General features: G+C 39.2%; 1 protein-coding gene across 1 annotated transcript in view; it reads left to right on the top strand.

Annotated features, from left to right (window-relative positions):
- The first annotated feature begins 5130 nt into the window (after nt 1-5130).
- CREG2 (cellular repressor of E1A stimulated genes 2) overlaps nt 5131-19241 on the top strand; it is a 50408-nt gene continuing 36297 nt past the window's right edge. Inside the window, exons 1-2 of the mRNA XM_036757236.1 lie at nt 5131-5583; nt 8264-8433. Coding sequence (XP_036613131.1) covers nt 5131-5583; nt 8264-8433 — 623 coding nt within the window. The remainder of the gene's footprint in view (nt 5584-8263; nt 8434-19241) is intronic.

The following is a 19241-nucleotide window of genomic DNA, read 5'->3' as shown; positions in this document are numbered from 1 at the left end:
GAATGCAGATCAAAGTATACTATTTTCACTTTCTTTATCTTTTTCATGGTTTTTTCCTTTTAGTCTGTTTCTTCTTTCACGATATCTAATATGGAAACATGTTATCAAATTCTTACTTTTTTAAGGAGGAGGGAAAGCAGGGAAGGAGGAAGAAAATTTGGAACTAAATTTTTTTAAATTAATGCTAAAAATTGTCTTTACATGTAATTGGAAAAAAATACTACTTTAAAAAACAAATTTCTTAAACCATTACTAAGGACTTTAGTTACAAAGATTTGCATGAACATGCTTTACTGGGAAAAGCATTCAATTTGGAGTCTGATGAGCCATGTTCTAGCTCCATCTCTCCCACTTATTACATATGTGATATCCTGCATCTGCTCTGGGTCTCAATTTCTTCATCTTTAAAATGAAGGGATATTTCTTGACTTCTGAAGTCAAATTTGTCTCTAAAATCCTAAGCTTCAGGTTGGGAGGGGGTGTTTCAGGAAATTAATATGATTTTAAAAATATATAAACAAAAACAAAAAATGAAATATCTATGATTTCTATGAGTCTGGAGGGTACATTTCCAAGCTGAGTTTGACTATCTACTTCTAAAGGATCTTGTAGGGAGAGTCATGTTTCAGACAAGGGCTAATCCTTGATGACCCCTAAAGTCTATCCTAATCCTAAAATTCTGAGATTCAATACATGCTTTTCTTTTGTTCGTTTTCTCTCCTTTACTGTTATCACTTCTCCTCCTGCAATTCTTCCCTTACTCTTTTCCTCTTCCTATCAACATCTCTACCAAACACAGCCTTGAGGAGAAGTTGTGAAAGCAGAATCTGATTTTGGAAGAGAGCAGGTAAGAAGAGGAAAAGGAAGGATGGTTACACAGATGCACTTCAAGCTTGGGTAATAGTGCCTGGTGGGGGGCAGGGCCAAGATGGCAGCTGGAAAGCAGGGATTTGCTTAAGCTCTCCCCCAAATCCCTCCAAACAACTGTAAAAATGGCTCTGAACAAATTCTAGAGCTGCAGAACCCACGAAATAACAGAGGGAAGCAGGTGTCCAGAACCCACAAAATAGCAGAAGGAAGCAGGTCTCCAGCCCAGGATGGCCTGGATGGTCACTGGGAAGGGTCTATCATATGATGCTGGGAGCGGCCGCACCAGGACAGACCAGACCAAGAGTCAGCAGAGCAGGCCTTAGCGCCATGAATCATTGACCTGTGGCAGTTACCAGACTTCTCAATCTAGAAACGCCAAAGACCAAGGAGCAGGTTAGTGGGTAAACTGCTAGATGGGGTTAGAGAGTGATCTGACCACAGCACTGGGGGTAGTGGAGGAGGTGGAGCTCCAGTGTCAGCTGCTTCAGAAGTCCCTAGCTCATGCGGTGGGAGGAATCAAGCAGCAGACCAGAGTGGAAGTGCAGGGCCTGCTTTACCCTGCTTGGAGCTGGGTCACAATACTAGTTGGTGGTTCTTGGGGGAGGAGGAGCACTGCTGTGGCAGAGCTTGAGGTGACAGTGGAGTAGAAGTAGCTCTGAAAACAGCAATGTAGTCCCTCAAGCTTGGGACAAAGCACCCTGTACTCTACAAGCAATCATACCCTGACAAAAAGTTCAAAGATCAAGTAGTTGGCTGGGAACATGGCCAGGCAACAAAAAAGGACACAGACTCAGACTCTGACTCTAGAATCTTATTTTGGTGACAAAGAAGATCAAAACATACAGCCAGAAGAAGTCAACAAAGTCAAAGAGCCTACAACAAAAGCCTCCAAGAAAAATATGAATTGGTCTCAGGCCATGGATGACTTCAAAAAGGATTTGGAAAAGCAAGTAAGAGAAGTAGAGGAAAAATTGGGAAGAGGAATGAGAATGATGCAAGAAAATCATGAAAAACAAGTCAATGACTTGCTAAAGGAGACCCAAAAAATACTGAAGAAAATAACACCTTAAAAATAGACTAACCCAAATGGCAAAAAAGCTCCAAAAAGCCAATGAGGAGAAGAATGCCTGAAAAGGCAGAATTAGCCAAATGGAAAAGGAGGTCCAAAAGACCGCTGAAGAAAATACTACCTTAAAAATTAGATTGGAGAAAATGGAAGCTAGTGACTTTATGAGAAATCAAGATATTATAAAACAGAAGCAAAGGAATGAAAAAATGGAAGACAATGTGAAATATCTCATTCGAAAAACCACTGACCTGGAAAATAGATTCAGGAGAGATCATTTTAAAATTACTGGGCTACCTGAAAACCATGATCGAAAAAAGAGCTTAGATATCATCTTTCAAGAAATCATCAAGGAAAACTGCCCTGATATTCTAGAGCAAGAGGGTAAAATAGAAATTGAAACAATCCACAGATCACTTCTTGAAAAAGATCCCAAAAAGAAAAGGGACAGGGTCAAGGGAGAAAATTGAATAAAGGAGGACAGGATAGGATAGAGGGAAATATAGTTAGTCTTTCACAACATTATTATTGTGGAAGCGTTTTACATAATGATACGTGTGGCCTATGTTGAATTGCTTGCCTTCTTAAGGAGGGTGGGTGGGAAGGGAAGAGGGGAGAGAATTTAGAACTCAAAATTTTTAAAGCAGACGCTCAATAAAAAAGTTCTTTTTGCATGCAACTGAGAAATAAGATATATAGGGAATGGGGCATAGAAATCTATCCCTACCCTACAAGAAAGTAAGGGGAAAGGGGGTGGGGGGGGAGTGGGGTGACAGAAGGGAGGGCTGACTGGGGAACAGGGCAATCAGAATATATGCCATCTTGGGTGAGGGTAGAAATGGGGAGAAAATGTATAACTCAAAATCTTGTGGAAATCAATGTTGAAAATTAAAATATTAAATAATAAAATAATTAAGAGAAAAAAAAGAACTAAAAAGCCAGTTTGTGTGAACCACTGAGTACATCAGAGTACTTAAAGGGAGTAATGTATAAAAAGCTGGAATGATAGAATGGAAGCAATATAAAGGGTTTTAAATGCCAGAAAAGCAATTGTTCACAAATTTTAATTCTCTATTAAAATGCTCATAAAACAAAACAAAAACAAAAATAAATAGTGCCTGGTGCCCAGTGTTTATAAGCTGATTTCACGTAGGTCAATTTAAGGCCTTTTTAATTCCAGCTGCAGGAGAAGTCAGCCCTTTTATTCCTTTGATGGCTATCCTGGAACCCTGTAGTATAGGCTACTAAGAAGAAAGATAAAGTCTGAGGGGTGGGGAGGGGGAAATCACTTAGACAAGATTGCATGATCAGAGAATGAAATGCAGAGTACTGAAAGAAGGAACTTCTTGAAATCCAAAACCTGCTTAAAATGCTGAGTTCACCTCATCTCTTCCTTGCATTTAAAATGAACATGTTTTTGAGGGCAACAACATTCCAGATAAAAGTTCAAGAGCACTAGATTAAGAACAAAATGGTTTGAATCTTGGCTCTGTCAATTACTCCCTGGGGGAGGGGGATCTTTAGAAAGTCACTGAACTCTTAGGGGGTCTTAGTTTCTTCACCTGTAATAAAAAGTTGGAAATATGTTTTACATGATTGCACATGTATAATCTATATCAAATTGCTTAGCTCTGGAAGGAGGAGGGAAGGGAGAGAAAGAGAGAATATGGAACTCAAAATTTTTTTAAATGAATGTTGAAAATGGTTTTGACATACAATTGTGGAAAAATAAAATATTATTTTAAAAAGTTGGACTAAAGGAGCAGATAGGTGGCACAGTGAATAGAACACTGGCCCTGGAGTCAGGAGGACCTGAGTTCAAATTTGGCCTCAGACACTTGACACACTTACTAGCTGTGTGACTTTGGGCAAGTCATTTAACCCCAATTGCCCTGCCTCCCCCCTGCAAAAAAAAACAGAAGTTGGACTAAGTAACTTAAGATTCCTTGAGCATTATGGATCCTGTGATCATAATCCCAAAATTGAAACATATACCTAGCAAGACATGTTCTAACACACTCCAAAGACAAAAACTTCTAGTAACAACCTCTCTGATGTCCTAAAGTAGAATGATTCCGTTTCATCTAATAGGAGCATTGGAGTGGAAATCAAAAATCTAATCTCAACTAGTCATGTCATCTTGGATAAGCAGCTTAACTTCTTCCGCTTCATTTTTCCTCATCTGTAAAATGAGGGGGTTAGATTAGCTAATTTCTAAGATATTGTGGTCTTCTATGATTCAGGTAGGGAGAGTATTAGAAAAACCACAATCCTTTGGTGAAAGAACTGTACTCAAAAGTAATAATGATAATTTGTAAATGAATTTGGCATTAGAGGAGGATGGGAAAGCAGAATAAGGCTCCCAGGCTAGGCCAGCTCATGGTAGAGTAGGATTGGGAGCTGGAAAAGAAATCATCTACTCCAAATTCCTGTTCTTTATAGCTGAGGAAACTGAGACCCAATTGTTAGGAATATTACTGAGGAGATTTATGTTTCAGTCAAAAAACTGCTAAGGTTCCTACTCACTGTAAAATTCCAAGATTCTATAAACCCGTTCCATTCACTTATTTGCTTTGCTTTCATTGTATCTCCTCCACCTTCCTTTCTTTTCCCATCACAACCACCAAGGGTTACCTAGAAGAGAAAGGAAGTCACAAATGCACAGCCTTAAAGGGGTGTAAGAGGGGGAGGTTTCAAAATAAAGTCCTCTGATTCCAAATTCAGAGTGCTTTCCACACTCTCAGATTACTGGGAATGGAGATAATAACCAATTGAAGTGTTTAAAGAGTTTAGCGTTTAGAAAATAATCAAAGACTTGTGAGATAGGAACAAATTGTTACATAATGTCTCTCTCACAATATGGATTAAATAAAGCTGACATCTGGTGGCTTGTGGGGACATCCCTCTACCTTCCATCTCTTAATCTGCGGGACTCTTACCGCTAGTAGGTTAGTTAGTTCCTTGTAGGATTGTAGTAGGGGCTTCATATTCTTTAACCAGCTTCCTCTTGGATTGCTGGTGCTCAACCTGCGAGGTCCCTGCAACGAAAGCCCCGCAAGACTGTTTAAGCCTAGAAAGAAACTCAATTTATCTTTCCATTGCCTTCTCTCTGCCACAGGAGGGTGCTGCGATCATTCCAGAGGCTAGGGTTTGGCAAGACTGCGTGGGTCACAGCGCGGAGTATTTGTTACAAAATGTCTGTCTTCTGTTGTCACAGGCTGCTGGGGAGAAGAATGGCATTCATTTCCTGGCTCTCCTGGCTGCTTTGGTGCAGCGCGATGCTCTCTCCTGTCTGGGGGTATGTGATCGTGAGCTCGGTCTCCTGGTCAGTTACCAACGAGGCAGAGGAGGAGCTGGACAGCTCCTCCAACGAGGAGGTGCTGTCTTCGCTCCTCGAAGACACCACGAGCATCTGGAAGCAAAGCTACCCGGCCTCTGTGTACAAAGAAGACAGCGCAATGAGGTCCAGGCCAGAAGTGGGGAGGTCCAAGCAGATATCCTCTCCTTCCAGGATGTTTTCCTATAGAAGGGAAAGTGTCAAAGGGACAGGCAGCCTTCCTCCTCACAAGCTGATCATCAGGACTGCCCGATCCCTGGCTCACACTAACAGCTGGGGCTTTCTGGCTACTGTATCTACCCAGGAAAAGGTAAGTCATCATACCCTGTGCCAAGAATTTAATGTTCTCCCTCTTTAAAAAAACCAAAACCAAACAGATAGCCTTTACTCACTAACAGCTCTAAGGGAGGGTCTGCAGATGCATTGATCTCAACTGACTGTTCTGTGAGCATCACTACACAACAGCCCTCCCTGTCTAGGAAATCATGCAGCATGTAGATGAGACAGATGATGTGTTGGCATTAACTCGTGGGTTTTCATACTATTTTCAAAAGCCACAAACTTAGGATTCAATTCAACTGCCGTGGAGAAATGTGAGCTGTCCTGTAACAGACACAGTATGAGCAATGGAGCAAGACTGTCTCCATCATCCTGGCAAAGTATAGGACTGAGGTCACTGCCAGGCTCCAGCTAGGTGTCTTAGCACCAAGGATATATATGAGTTTGAATGAGCAGCCAGAGAAGGGATACGGAAGAAGGAGAGTCCAGGGGCCCTGTGGAAAGACTGTACGAGCAGAGAGAAGTAGTATTCAACCTTTTATCCCGGCTGCCCACTAAAACCAAAAATCTACCACCGCCTACAGGGTAAGGGAGTGAAACACAGGAAACAACTAGAGGTTTACTTCAAGTTTGAATCATCGTTTCCAAATGAATCACTTTCACTCCTGATTTCATGGGGTTTTTTTCTTAATAGATCGTATATATTGAAGTTTACAAACATAATGAAAAGCTATTATTAAGCAGCAGGTTTTGCCCCTAAATTGAATAGGACACAGGTATGAATCAAATGTCAGAGAATCTTCTTCTTTGTTATTATAAATAATATGATGACTTGTAAGACAAGTGGTAATTCCATCTGTGGGTTCAAATGGCATGAATACATAATGAGAATTTAATTCTCATAATATGGCTTCCAGAAAGCTTTGAGGGAATTAAAATCTTGGCACTGTTTTACATGTTATGCCACAAATAACTCCTATTTCATCTAAATAATGTTATTCAATCCAAATAATGTAGAACTTAATGTAAAATTGAACAAAACATAAGCAATGATAACAATACGAGGTAGTGCTTTAATGTTTATAAAGCACTTTCCAAATATTATCTCATTTTATTTTTACAACAACTTTTGGGAGGAGGTGCTATTATTACGTCCATTTTCCAGACGAGAAATTAAAGCAGACAGAGGTTCAATGACTTGCTCAGCATCATATAGCTAGTAAGTATCTGAGACTGGATTTGAACTCCTATCTTCCTGATTCCGGGTCTGATGCTTTATCCATTGAGCTTAAGACTAGCAAATAAGAAATGTGATTTCTAGTCATAGTTTTACCAGAGGTTATATGTGTTAACTTGGGCAAATTTCTACGCCTCTCTTGGCCTCAGTTTTCTCACAACAAAATGAGGGAGTCGAACTCTGTGATCCCTAAGTCATAACTAATGACAAATCATCAGTTTATCTTAATTCTATCAACCTTTGAAAATATACATTTAGTATGAGTTTTGGTGGCCCATGGCTACATACTTGATACAGTGAACCACTCTTTCTTGCTTCCACGTGTGCACCTGAGATAAACTGAAATATACACTGGATCTCGGGTGAAGATCTCAACCTTTATGTGGGATTAAAAATGCAGTGCCGTGAACGACATGATTCTGACTTGTGTTACTTAGCATTGTAATAATCTTTCTTACCAATTTCAACACCTAAAATCATATCCCATCATAAAAAATGAGAATAAGGAAGTCTACAGATGGTCATGTCACAGAAGAGGGCTTTCCAACAGTGAATTTTCTTACAAGTTTAAAACAATTCTACATTGTAACTACATATTTAGGCTTTGGGACAGGAGAACTTTAGTCAAGATCCTGCCTCTGATACATACTGGCTGTATGACTCTGGGCAAGTCCCAACCCTCTTGGCACTCTAGGCAACTTTCTAAGACTGTAAGTTGAGAAGGAGGTGCCAAACTGAACTGGTAGGGAGTGTTCTTCTTCGGGAGCTCCTTACATCTATTAAATCATAGGTTCAATCTCTCTTCTTATCCCTAGCCCTACACGTAGCTTCATAACTTGACACTAACAGTCCCTACATTTAGGCATCTATGTGCTAAATGGAGGAAATAATGACCCTCAGTGACCAAATCCATAATAAAGTAGCATGCTTTCTAATAACATTTTCCTGGTCATGTGACTTCATTATTTGAATGTTTAGAAACTGCTTGCTGGTGAATGATCAAGGACAAAGGTGCTCCCACACTTTTTCTCTAATATCTTGCCTAATGTCATGACAAGACAATGAATAAATGAGCAAGGAGTTGTGCCTTTGGGAGAAAAGTATAAAATGAACAAACAAACGAAAAATTCCTGGGATCCAAAGATTGGATGAGACGATGAACTCAGAAGCTAGTCTTCTGTAAGAACTTAGAATTAGGATAAATTCCCAAGTGTATCTTAAGCCACCCACCAAAATCTTAACCATGCTATAAATGTAGAGGAAATAGTGGGATTAGAAATCACCTTGCCTTGATGAATACATCTGTGCAAGAGTTACTCCCATCAACGTGATAACATAAAATCTGTGAACTTATACCACCATATAAATGTTATTATTGTCATTACTATCACGCATCTCTACTGGAACATCTCCTAATGGGCAATAGAGTCTCAGCCTGCAGCTCACTGTTAAAGTCTTCTCTTGTATTTTTCAGATCAAGGGTGTGCCCTTTGGGAACTGCTTGCCCATCAGTGATGGTCCTTTCAACAACAGCACCGGGATTCCCTTCTTCTACGTGACCCCAAAGGACAACATTGTTGCTGACTTGATGAAAAATCCAGTTGCCTCCCTGACTCTGCCAGAAGCAGCAGGAGATTTCTGCAGGTAGTGTGGATTGTCTGGTGTCACTGGTGAGGGCTCTGATCCCTGACAGTCTGGTACTGCTGAAAACACAACACGATTGTTTCTCAGATACAAAGTGATATCACTACTTACCCTAAGAGGATTGGGGGGAGGGGTCCAGACTTACTGAGAAAGATGCATAATCATGGTGCTTAGCAAAGGAAGAATCTGTTGATGGAGAATGAAGCATAGGACTATAGAATCACAGAAGTAAAGCTAGAAAGGACCACAGAGGCCATCTAGTCCTAGCCCTCTTAACCTCTCAGTGTCCAAGGCAACTTTCTAAGACTCAGAGTTGTTGAACAGTTGCTGACACCCCCTTCACCACCACCAACTTTATAGGTGAGGAAATCGGTTCTCAGGGTGGTTAAATGATTTGCCTAAATTCACAAAGGTAGTAAGCATTGGAGGCAGGGTTTAAACCTAGGTCCACTGAAACCAAAAAGCAATGTATCTTCCACTTTGACCTAGCTCGCTTAGTCCTGCTGGAAATAGTGAATGCATTAGAGAACCTGAATTCTCTTGCCTTAGTCCAACCTGCTTATTATATACATGAGTTAACTGAGACCCACAGAGGCTTAAATGACTTGCTCTAGGTCACTTGGTTAGTAAACAGAAGAGCTGAAATTCAAACCTGTGTTCCTGATTCCAGATCCAAAGGTCTTTCCACTGAATGACACTGCTTGAATAATTTGGTATTGAACTGCTCCCTTTGAAATTAAACAAAGGCCTTTCAAACATTTCCCATTTCTTTTATTTATTAATTTTTTTCATTTTCAACACTCACTTTTATGAGATTTTGAGTTCTAAAATATCCCCCCTCCCTCACCACTCCCCTCCACAAGATGGCATGCAATCTGATGTAGGTTATACATATTTGATCATATTAAACACGTTTCCACATTAGTCAAAGCCTATCCCGTTTCAATTCAATAAGCATTTATTAAATGCCTACTATATAGCAGGCTTTGTGCTAGGCTTCAGAATTTGGTCTGGACCAGCCCATGCACCATCTACCAATACAACTCAGCAACTATTTAACAACTCAGAGTCTCAGAAAGTTGCCTTGGACACTGAGAGGTTAAAAGACTTACCTAACGTCACATACCTACTATGCGTCAAAGGCTGGACTTGAAAGCAGCTTTTCCTGACCCCAAGGCTAGCCCTCTTTGCACCATGCCATACTCTTCTGTAGGCTCTGGAAGACCAATATAAAATTGAGATAGACCCTTCCTTCAAAGAGTTTATATTGTACAGGTGGGAAGCCAGTACACAGAGGAATAGATGTATAATATTTAGAGGAATTTTAGGAGTGGCGCATTTATACAAACATGCCTTCAGAAATTTTTTTTTCATCAAGTTTATGAGAGATCAATCACCAAGCATTTTTTAAAGTTCCTACTGAGCTAGGAAGCACTGAGCTAGGCTCTGGGGCTACAAAGACAAAAAATAAAACAATCTCTGCTCAAGGGGCAACATTCTGTTGAGGGGAGGGGCAGGGATAGTACAAAGGTGATCTCTAAGGTCCCTTCCACCCCTAAATCCTATGATTCTAAATTGCTGAAGAATATATTCCCAGCTCCGATGCTTCATGAGAGGAACTGAGATGTAGTTAAAGGAACATAGATGAGTCCAGGAATCTAGTTCCAGTATTGTTACTAGCTACGTAGATCAACTTCTGCAAATTATTTTGTTTTCCTGTACTTTGTTTTATTCAAGGTGTTTTTTTTCATGCTCTTGAGGGAACATGGCATAGTGGATAGAGTGCTGGACTTGAAACCAGAAAGAACTGGATTCATAATCCTTCTTCTTTTTTTTTTCTTTTGTTTTTTGGAGGGGGGAAGGCAGGGCAATTGGGGTTGTGACTTGCCCAAGGTCACACAGCTAATAAGTGTGTGAAGTATCTGAGGTTACATTTGAACTCAGGTCCTCCTGACTCCAGGATCAGTGATCTACCCGCTGTGCCACCTAGCTGCCCCTTCATAATCCTTCTGATATTAATTAGTTGTGTGACCATGGTGCAACGGCAACCACACTGGCACACCCAGGATGGCTGCTAGTGCAGGCTCTTTTATCTGCTTTACTAGGAAAGACAGCTGTTTCAGGGGTCGACAATCTTCTTTAACTACATAAAATACAAACGGAGAAAATAGAGAGAAGAGAAATAAAGACCAACATACAGGGCTCTATTGCCTGAATCAAAACAATACTGCTATAAATACTTTACATTCACCACTGGATCCAGAGAGCCTTTACCTCTGAGAGGTTGGGGAGCCCTGAACATATGGTCACTCAGATTCTTGACCAGGGAATCACAAGAGCCTTCTTGTAAGTGAGCCCCCAAAGCAAAAGCTATCTCAGGATATATATTCTTTCAGCTAGTAGGCTCAGAGCCAGAACCCTCCTGACTCAGTGCCTAAAAAGAAATTAGCAAAAGGTATGTAAGCCTTCCTACAAGCAAGCATCCCTTAATGGGCTCCACATGAGGCCTATTGATGGGTGGGAAAGATCTTATTCCCCATTAACCTTACACATGGGAAGATCACTTAACCTCTCTAAACCTCAGTTTCCTTACCTATAAAATTAGGGATTTAGAATCAGTGCCCTCTAGAGTCTCTATCATATCTATGATCCTATGAAGTCTAAAATTTCATAGTTCCATGATAAATATGGAGCAGAAACATACAAAATGCACACAAATAAAATTATTTATACCTTGATGACTGTTATTTGTATAACCAAAGCAGTTTTATCTTGAGTGGTCTTCAGTTTCAGAATGGGTTTTCCTTTCAACCATATGCATCTCAACTTCTCTATGTCTTCTCAAAGCAGTATTAAGCTGAAAATTTGACCTAGATGAGACTATGTCCATGATAATAACTCATATCCCTGATATTTTTGATAGTTGACAAAGCCTTTCCCTAGTATGACATCAGTGTACAATTTTATTTTTCCCATTTATAGAAAAGGAAGCAGCCTTAGAGAAATTAAGTGACTTGCCCAAGGTTAAGCAGCAAGTGTCGGACCCTAATCTTCTGGCTCCAAGTCCATTTTTTTTCTCCATACCGCTAGAGCTGCCTCTTCAAAACACTTTTAATCAGCCTTGATCTGATGTCTTGGAATATTGACAAACTTGGATAATAACAAGCTTGACTAGATAGTGCCAAAGACATCTCGTCTAATCTATTTCCCATTATGAATGGAGCAAAGCCAGAGAAAGCAACAAATACTATTTTATGTAATTTCCCCCCTCTTTTGGCCAGTCTGTTTGATGTAAGGCATATTTCTAAGGTCCATTTCTGAACCTCCTAGGGATTCTCCCATCTCACTTGGATATGCCCTAAAAGCAGCCTTTCATGGCCTGTGGTTTCCTGAGCTCTGAACCCTGGAAGCCCACACTCTAGGAGATTACCCATATAAAAATTATTTCATCATAGCAATAGAGTATGAGGTGGGCAATCAGCCTGACAAAAAAGAGTTGCCTATTGGCCTGTGCCAGACAACAACTGTCATTTGAAGGCATGAGCCAGCAGCTGTCACTGTCACTTTCTACTGTCCTGGAACTCTACAACTGAAAGATTTGGGAAGGGTAATATTGTTAGCTCACTACTAGTAATTGCTTGGTGCCAGCAGAGAAGTAGGGTATGGTGCTACAGTCACTGGAATGACTACAATAAATCAGTCAATAAGCATTTACTAAGCACCTTTTAAATCTTAGCTATTATGCTAGCTAGACCTTAGGGATACAAGAGAAATCAGGCCCAAATGGATCTGTCATCTCATTTATCTGAAAGTTTCCTCTGATGATGCGAATTGCAACTCATTTTCCTGATTTCCCTATGCAAAACTGATCTGTGTCCTCCCATAGACTCATTATAGGAGGTCCTACTTTTCTTCTTATCACACATTTCCTTGATGACATTTATTATTCCTGTTCTTTAAAGCTCCTCCCATATGTCACAACTTATACACATCTACCACGTACCTCTCCATCTTCGTCTCTGTGATATTCATTTTTAACTCTTCAGAGCCTGTTGTATCCCATGTCTTGAGGCCATACCAACATCAGTAGAATGCTGGTATTTTTTTAAATGGGCCTTTGCTGCGACCTTAAATTAATTTACCACCTCAGCCTCAGTTTCATAATCTATAATGAAAGGTTTGGAAAGGTCTGAGATTCAGTTATCCTAAGTGGCTTGCAGAGCACAAAAAATATGCCGCATTATAATAACAACCTCCACATATATAACGATTGGGGGGCAGGTCAAGACCTTTGCCATTGAGGACATTTCCTCTATCAGTGCAGATGAGCACCTGTTCCATACTTTCTAGCCTTAGACATTTGTCTGAGGTGTCAAGAGTCTCTGTGACTTGCCCAGGAATACGTAGGTAGTATGTATTGTCAAGACTCAAACACAGGACTTCTTGTCTCTAAAGCCATCCATCTAATATACCACACTATCTCTCCTATAGTGATTTATGGTCTTCAAAACACTGTATTAATTTATTAACGAAAGTCCTGTGAGGAAGGAAATACTAGCATTATAATCCTCATTTTACAGTGCAGGAAATGATAGCTCTGAGAGGTTAAATACATTGACAGTCAGAATCATATTCTATCACATAGTATCATGCAAAGAGCATTGGTTCTAGAGTGAGAGGACCTGGGTTCAAATCTTGCTTCTGATGATCATTATTTATGGGACCTTTGGCAAATCACTTAAGCTCCCTGGGCCAGTTTCTTCATCTGTAAATGAGAGGATTGGAGTAGGTGGCCTTTGGGGGTCTCTCTAACTTCAGACTATGATCTACTTCAGTATTTTAAGGATCAAAAATGCTGGTTTTGGAGTTAATGAATACAATTACTTTGTGCATGTTTTATATTGACCTGAATAAATATTGCTTTCCCCTTTCCATGTAGAATTTAGGTATCCTGAGGGAAGGACTATTTTATTTATTACTTTTGTATTTCCAGGACCTAGTATAGTACCTGCCACTTGGTTGCTGAGTGAATGAATGAATGAATTAAATGACCCTAACAGTTGCCTAGTTGGGATGTTAGAGGTGAGAGTTAGTAAAGCTCCAAAATCCTCAGTTCACCCCTTATTGATTCCTCCTCACTTCTCATTGGCTCGAGGGCCATCTGGTGAGACTATAATTCATTTCCAAGTATTTCCAAAGTTTCTCAATCAAGCACAGGAATTCAGAAATTGCTTTTTATGATGATGAAGGCAAAGCAGTCCTTTTACCTGTAAAAGGAGGAAATATCAATAGAATGTAAGCCTTTTGAGGGCAGGGACTGATTCATTTTTGTCTTTCTATCCCCAGGACCCAGCATGGTGCCTGGCCCATAGTAGGCAGTTGATAAGATGTTTGTAGAATTGAACTGAATCATACTTTAAAAAAAATACAGATATAGTGTGCTGCCATTCTACGAGGCAGGTGTCCCTAGTGACCTAAAGCAAAAAAGAGGGAAGGCTGAGGACAGGAACTGAGGGAGGGACTTTTAAATACACATTGTATCTGATAGGACAAAGACTGCTATGTACCTCCTGATAGTATGTTGCATTCTCTTTATGATAGATAAAGTAGAAACCATACCTTCAAATAATTCGTCTCAAAGGCATCTGTGGGGCTAAAAGACAATGCTAAGTGCCCATGGTACCCATAGGAGCTAAGCATGAGGGCAGTATTGTTCTGAATAACCTGTGTTGCATTACCAAGGAGAAAATTATATGGTGACTGACACTCTTTGGTGGGAGAATAGGGGTGGTGGTGGATAGAGACAGCGGGAGGACTTCAAGGACTAGAATTTAAGAATACCTTGAAGGACCAAACTGAATCAATAGATGCCATGCATTTGCACATACTAGAGATAGCTGGATGAAATTTTTATTTCAAAGTAAAATTATAAGATCTGCTTATAATTACTTGTATTTGAAGTATATATTCACATATAAGAGAAATACAAGCAAATTCTGGTAAAAGTTTTTTTTGACAGTTTTTTATTTTATTTTACCAGAACACAAATACAAAATAGAAAAAAGAAACAAAAACACATCATAAACTTAAATACTGATACTTAAATATAAAGTAAGAAAGAAAAAAAGCATGTCATGTGCATAACAGAACATAGGAGAGGATTCGAAATATGTAACAATAAATTTTCATTTCAAGAAAGACTGTATGATAAATAATGCACCTCGTGTTGAGAATTCTCCATCTTTTCTTTGCTTCCTTGTGTTTTTTTTGTTCTCTGCTGTGCACTTTTTAACTTTGTTCTTTTTTCCCCTCCCCCCTCCCAGCAGAAGGCTACAATATAATTTAGATATGTTTCTTGATATATACATACACATACAGATATATACATACACTTATACATATACACATGTGTATATAGACATATACTTTCCCAAACATACTCTACTCCTGCTCTTTGGTTTTTTTATATTTGTACATATCTTTTGTTTCCTATCCCTCCTGCCTCCTCTACTTTATTTCTACCTGCTACATTGCCTTCCTATTACTTGCCTACCACTCTCCTCCACCAACCACCCTGCCCTCCTAATACTTGCCTTCCCGCTTCCAAAGAGCCCTCCCATATCATCTCATTCCCATTAATCTAACACCCTTTACCTATTCCCTCATTCTCCCCTCTAAAAATCCCTCCCTTGTCCTAATCCCTCGCTTGTCTTCTCCCCTTCAATATACCCCTACCATTTTATTTCTTCTAAATTTAGAAGACTTTTATACTCTTCTAAATATATATGTATCGTTCCCTTTTAAACCCATTCCTGATGAAAGTAGGTTATCAGAACTACCAGTTGTCCTCTCCCATCTAAATCCTCGGTATCCTTTCTTCTTCTTGTATCTGTTTTGTATAAAATAGTTACTGTTTTTAGCTGTTTCTAAATGGTTTTACTTTTTAAATTCATATCATAGTCAGGTTTATCCCCCTCTTTCTTATAAGTTTGACAATTATTAATAAGAATGTTAGACGTACATTTTACATTTTATGTTATATAAAAGGTAAGCAGTCTGTTCTTATGAATCCCTTATAAAGGATTCAATCTTTGGTGTGTACCTTATGTTTCTCTTGGTTCTTGTATGTCAAATCTTCTATTAAGTTGGGGATTCTATTTAACAAAGTCTGAGGGTTTGTCAAACGTCCATTTTTTCATTCAAAATAACACTGAAGTTTGAAGGGTATGATATTTTTGGCCAAAGCCACAGGTCTTTTGCTCTTCTGTATATTGTGTTCCAAGAAGGCAAAATTATTTTTAGAAATTTTAAATTATTGCACCAAAAGCTAAAAGCATTTCCAATAAGATCAGGGGGAAATAAAGATGCCCATTATTACCACTGTTATTCAACATTGTACTAGAAATGGTACCTTCACAATTTGGGAGAGCAAGGAATAGTTTACCTATCAGATTTATGGAAAAGAAAAGAATTCATGACACAACGAGAGATAGAGAGAATTACAAAATGCAAAATGGATAATTTTGATTATGTTAAATTGAAAAGTAAGAAAGATTAGGAGGGAAGCAGAAGATTGGGAGAAAATCTTTACAACCAGTGTCTCTGATAAAGGCCTCATCTCTAAAATATATACAGGAAATTGAGCCAAATTTATAGGAATACAAGTCACTCCCCAATTGAGAAATGGTCAAAGGATATATGAACAGGCAGTTTTCAGAGGAAGAAATTAAAGGTATCTATAGGCATATGAAAAAAATGCTCTAAATCACTACTGATTAGAGAAATGCAAATGAAAACAACTCTTAGGTACTACATCTCTCTTGTCAGACTGGCTAAAATGACAAAACAGGAAAATGATAAATGCTGGAGAGGATGTGGGAAAACTGAACATTAATACATTATTGGTGGAGTTGTGAATAGATCCAGCCATTCTGGAGAGCAATTTGGAACTATGCCCAAAGGGCTATAATAATGTGCATGCCCTTTGATCCAGTAATACCACTTCTAAGGGTGTATCCCAAGGAGATTACACAACTGTACCCATATGTACAAAAATATTTATAGCAGCTCTTTTTGTGGTAGCAAAGAATTGGAAATCAAGGGCATGCCCATCAATTGGGGAATGGCTAAACAAGTTGCGGTATACGAATGTAATGGAATACTATTGTGCTATAAGAAACAGGGAGGATACAAACTTCATAATAACCTGGAAAAACCTACGTGATATAATGCCGAGTGAGCAGAGCAGAACCAGGAGAACATTGTACACAACCACAGATATACTGATTCTGTGATGACTAACCTTGATAGACCTTGCTCTTCTCAGCAATACAAGGTTCAAAGACAACTCCAAGGGACTCATGATGGAGAGAGCTATCTACATCCAGAAAAAGAACCATGGAGTCTGAATACAGATTGAGGCACACTGTTTGCTCTCCTTTTTTTTAAGGTTTTGTTTCTTCTTTCTCATGATTCATTCCATTGGTCATAATTCTTCTTTACAACTTGACTATTGTATAAATAAGTTTAATGCAAAGTTATATGTAGAAGATATATAGGATTTCATGCCATCTTGGGGAGGAGAGGAGAGGGGAGGGGGGGAAGAAAATCTGGAACTCAAAATCATACAGCAAATTGAAGTCATACTATTTTCACTTTAAAAAAATTTTTTTGTTTTTTTTTTCCTCATGGTTTTTCCCTTTTGTTCTGACTCTTCTTTCCCAACAACTAATGTGGAAATATGTTTAACATGATAGTACTTTTATAACCTATGTCAGATTGCTTGCTGTCCTGGGGAAGTGAGAGGGAAGGAGGGAAGAGAGAGAGGCAGAAAAATTTGAAACTCAAAATTTTATAAAAATGAATGTTGAAAACTATCTTTACATGTAATTGGAAAAAGTAAAATACTGTTAAATGAGGGAAAATGAAGGAGTTGGACTTTATATTTTGAGGTTCCTCTCATCTGTCTTCTAATTAGAAGTGGTTTAGGCAAAAATAGAACTATGTGAGAATTCAAAAAGAATGGAATTTCATAAATTAGAGGAAGAATTATGTGGGGGGTGGTTTGAGAGGATAGGAATATTAGAGAAAATAGGTAGAAAGGAAGGAAGGAGGGAAGGAGAGAGGAAAGGAAGGAAAGGAGAAAGGATGGAAGGAAAAAGTAAAGGAGGGGAGGGAGGGAGGCACAGAGGAAGGGAAATAGGAAGGAAGAGAGGGAGGGGGAAGTAAAAGAAGGAGGGAAAGAGGAAGTAAAAGGAGGGAAGGAGGAAGGAAGGAATGAAGGAAAGAAAGAAGGAAGGGAGGGAGGGAGGGAAGGAATAATATGGAATAATGAGTTCTGTTTTGGACATGCTGAGTTTAATACATCTATCATTTGAGATGTCTCATTGGCAGTTAGAGATGTGAGACTGGAGTCAGGAGAGAGGTTGGGGCTGGATAAATAGATCTAGGGAAAGTAGACTGTCAGCATCATGATTATCGTTTTATCCATGGGAACTGAAAAAATTACGAAGCAAAATAGTATAGGCTAGTTTGTCACATGTAAAATAGAGATAAAAATACAAAGTCTAACTCACTAGGTTGTGAGGTTCAAGGCTTCCGCAGACCTGTGACTCAATTGATACAGCTACTCCAACCAACAGTGCGGATTGGAGCTCATCCAAGTCTTCTTATCCTGTAAAATTGTTGTTAACTTTCCCCCAGAAATCCTCCTTCAGGCAACTGCCTGACCTCTAGGTCAGGAGTTCTAAACCTGAGGTCCATGAACATTAAAAAAAATGTTGGTAACAACTATTTAAACATAATTGGATTGCTTTGTAATCCTATGTATTTTGCTTTATTCATTTTAAAATTTCATTCTGAGAAGGCATAAGGCTTCCTTAGATTACCATAGGGATCCAGGACACACACAAAAATGAGCATTTACTAAGTGCCTACTATGTACCAGGCAATATGCTAAGGCTTTAAAAATATTATCTCATTTGGTCCTCACAACAACCCTGTGAAGTATTATTTGTCCCCATTTTACAGCAGAGGAAACTGAGGCTGACATTGATTAAGTGACTTTCCCAGGGTCATGCAGTTAGCAAATGTCTGAGGCCAGATTTTAATTCAGGTCTTCCTGACTTTAGACCCACCTACCCACCAAAAAAGGTTAAGATCTCATGCTTTAGGTCTTTTATGATTCTTGTATACCGGGGAGCTCTTCGGCTGTCCACATGTTATCATTCACCCTTGCTCCCTGACCAGCATGCGTCTTTTTCTGGTCATCTATCTTTTGGATGATGTCTTTTATTTCACTTTTTGTATATTTTGTGAGTAAAGTGCTCCAAAAACCCTAAATCACATTGTAAATTTCAGTTGGTATTATCTGGTCCAACCTAATGTTTTAAAAATGAGAAAACAGACCCATAGGAGCAAAGTGACTGGTCCAAGGTCACAAAGCTTGTTGGCGGCAGAACTGAGACCAGAAGCCACAGAATCCCAGAGCGTAGGAAATTTAGAAGCATAAAGCCATGTCTAGTAATAATAATAGTAAATGTGTCTTAAATCTATTTCCTCAGTTTTAATACGCACAAAACTGTCAAGAATTGTAATTAGCCTTATTAATATAAGTTCATTTCATTTTTTTAAAAGTGTGCAGGGTGAAATACAGAAAAGAACTTGGGGCAGCAAGGTGGCACATTGAGTAGAGCACTAGGCCCTGGAGTCAGGAGGATCTGAGTTCAAATCTGGCTTCAGACAATTGACATGTTTACTAGCTGTGTGACCTTGGGCAAGTCACTTAACCCCAATTGCCTTGCCTTCCC

This window comes from Trichosurus vulpecula, chromosome 4, assembly GCF_011100635.1.
Source record: "Trichosurus vulpecula isolate mTriVul1 chromosome 4, mTriVul1.pri, whole genome shotgun sequence".
NCBI lineage: Eukaryota > Metazoa > Chordata > Mammalia > Diprotodontia > Phalangeridae > Trichosurus > Trichosurus vulpecula.
Note: the sequence above shows the minus strand (reverse complement) of the source record. Positions and strands in the feature narration are given on the sequence as shown.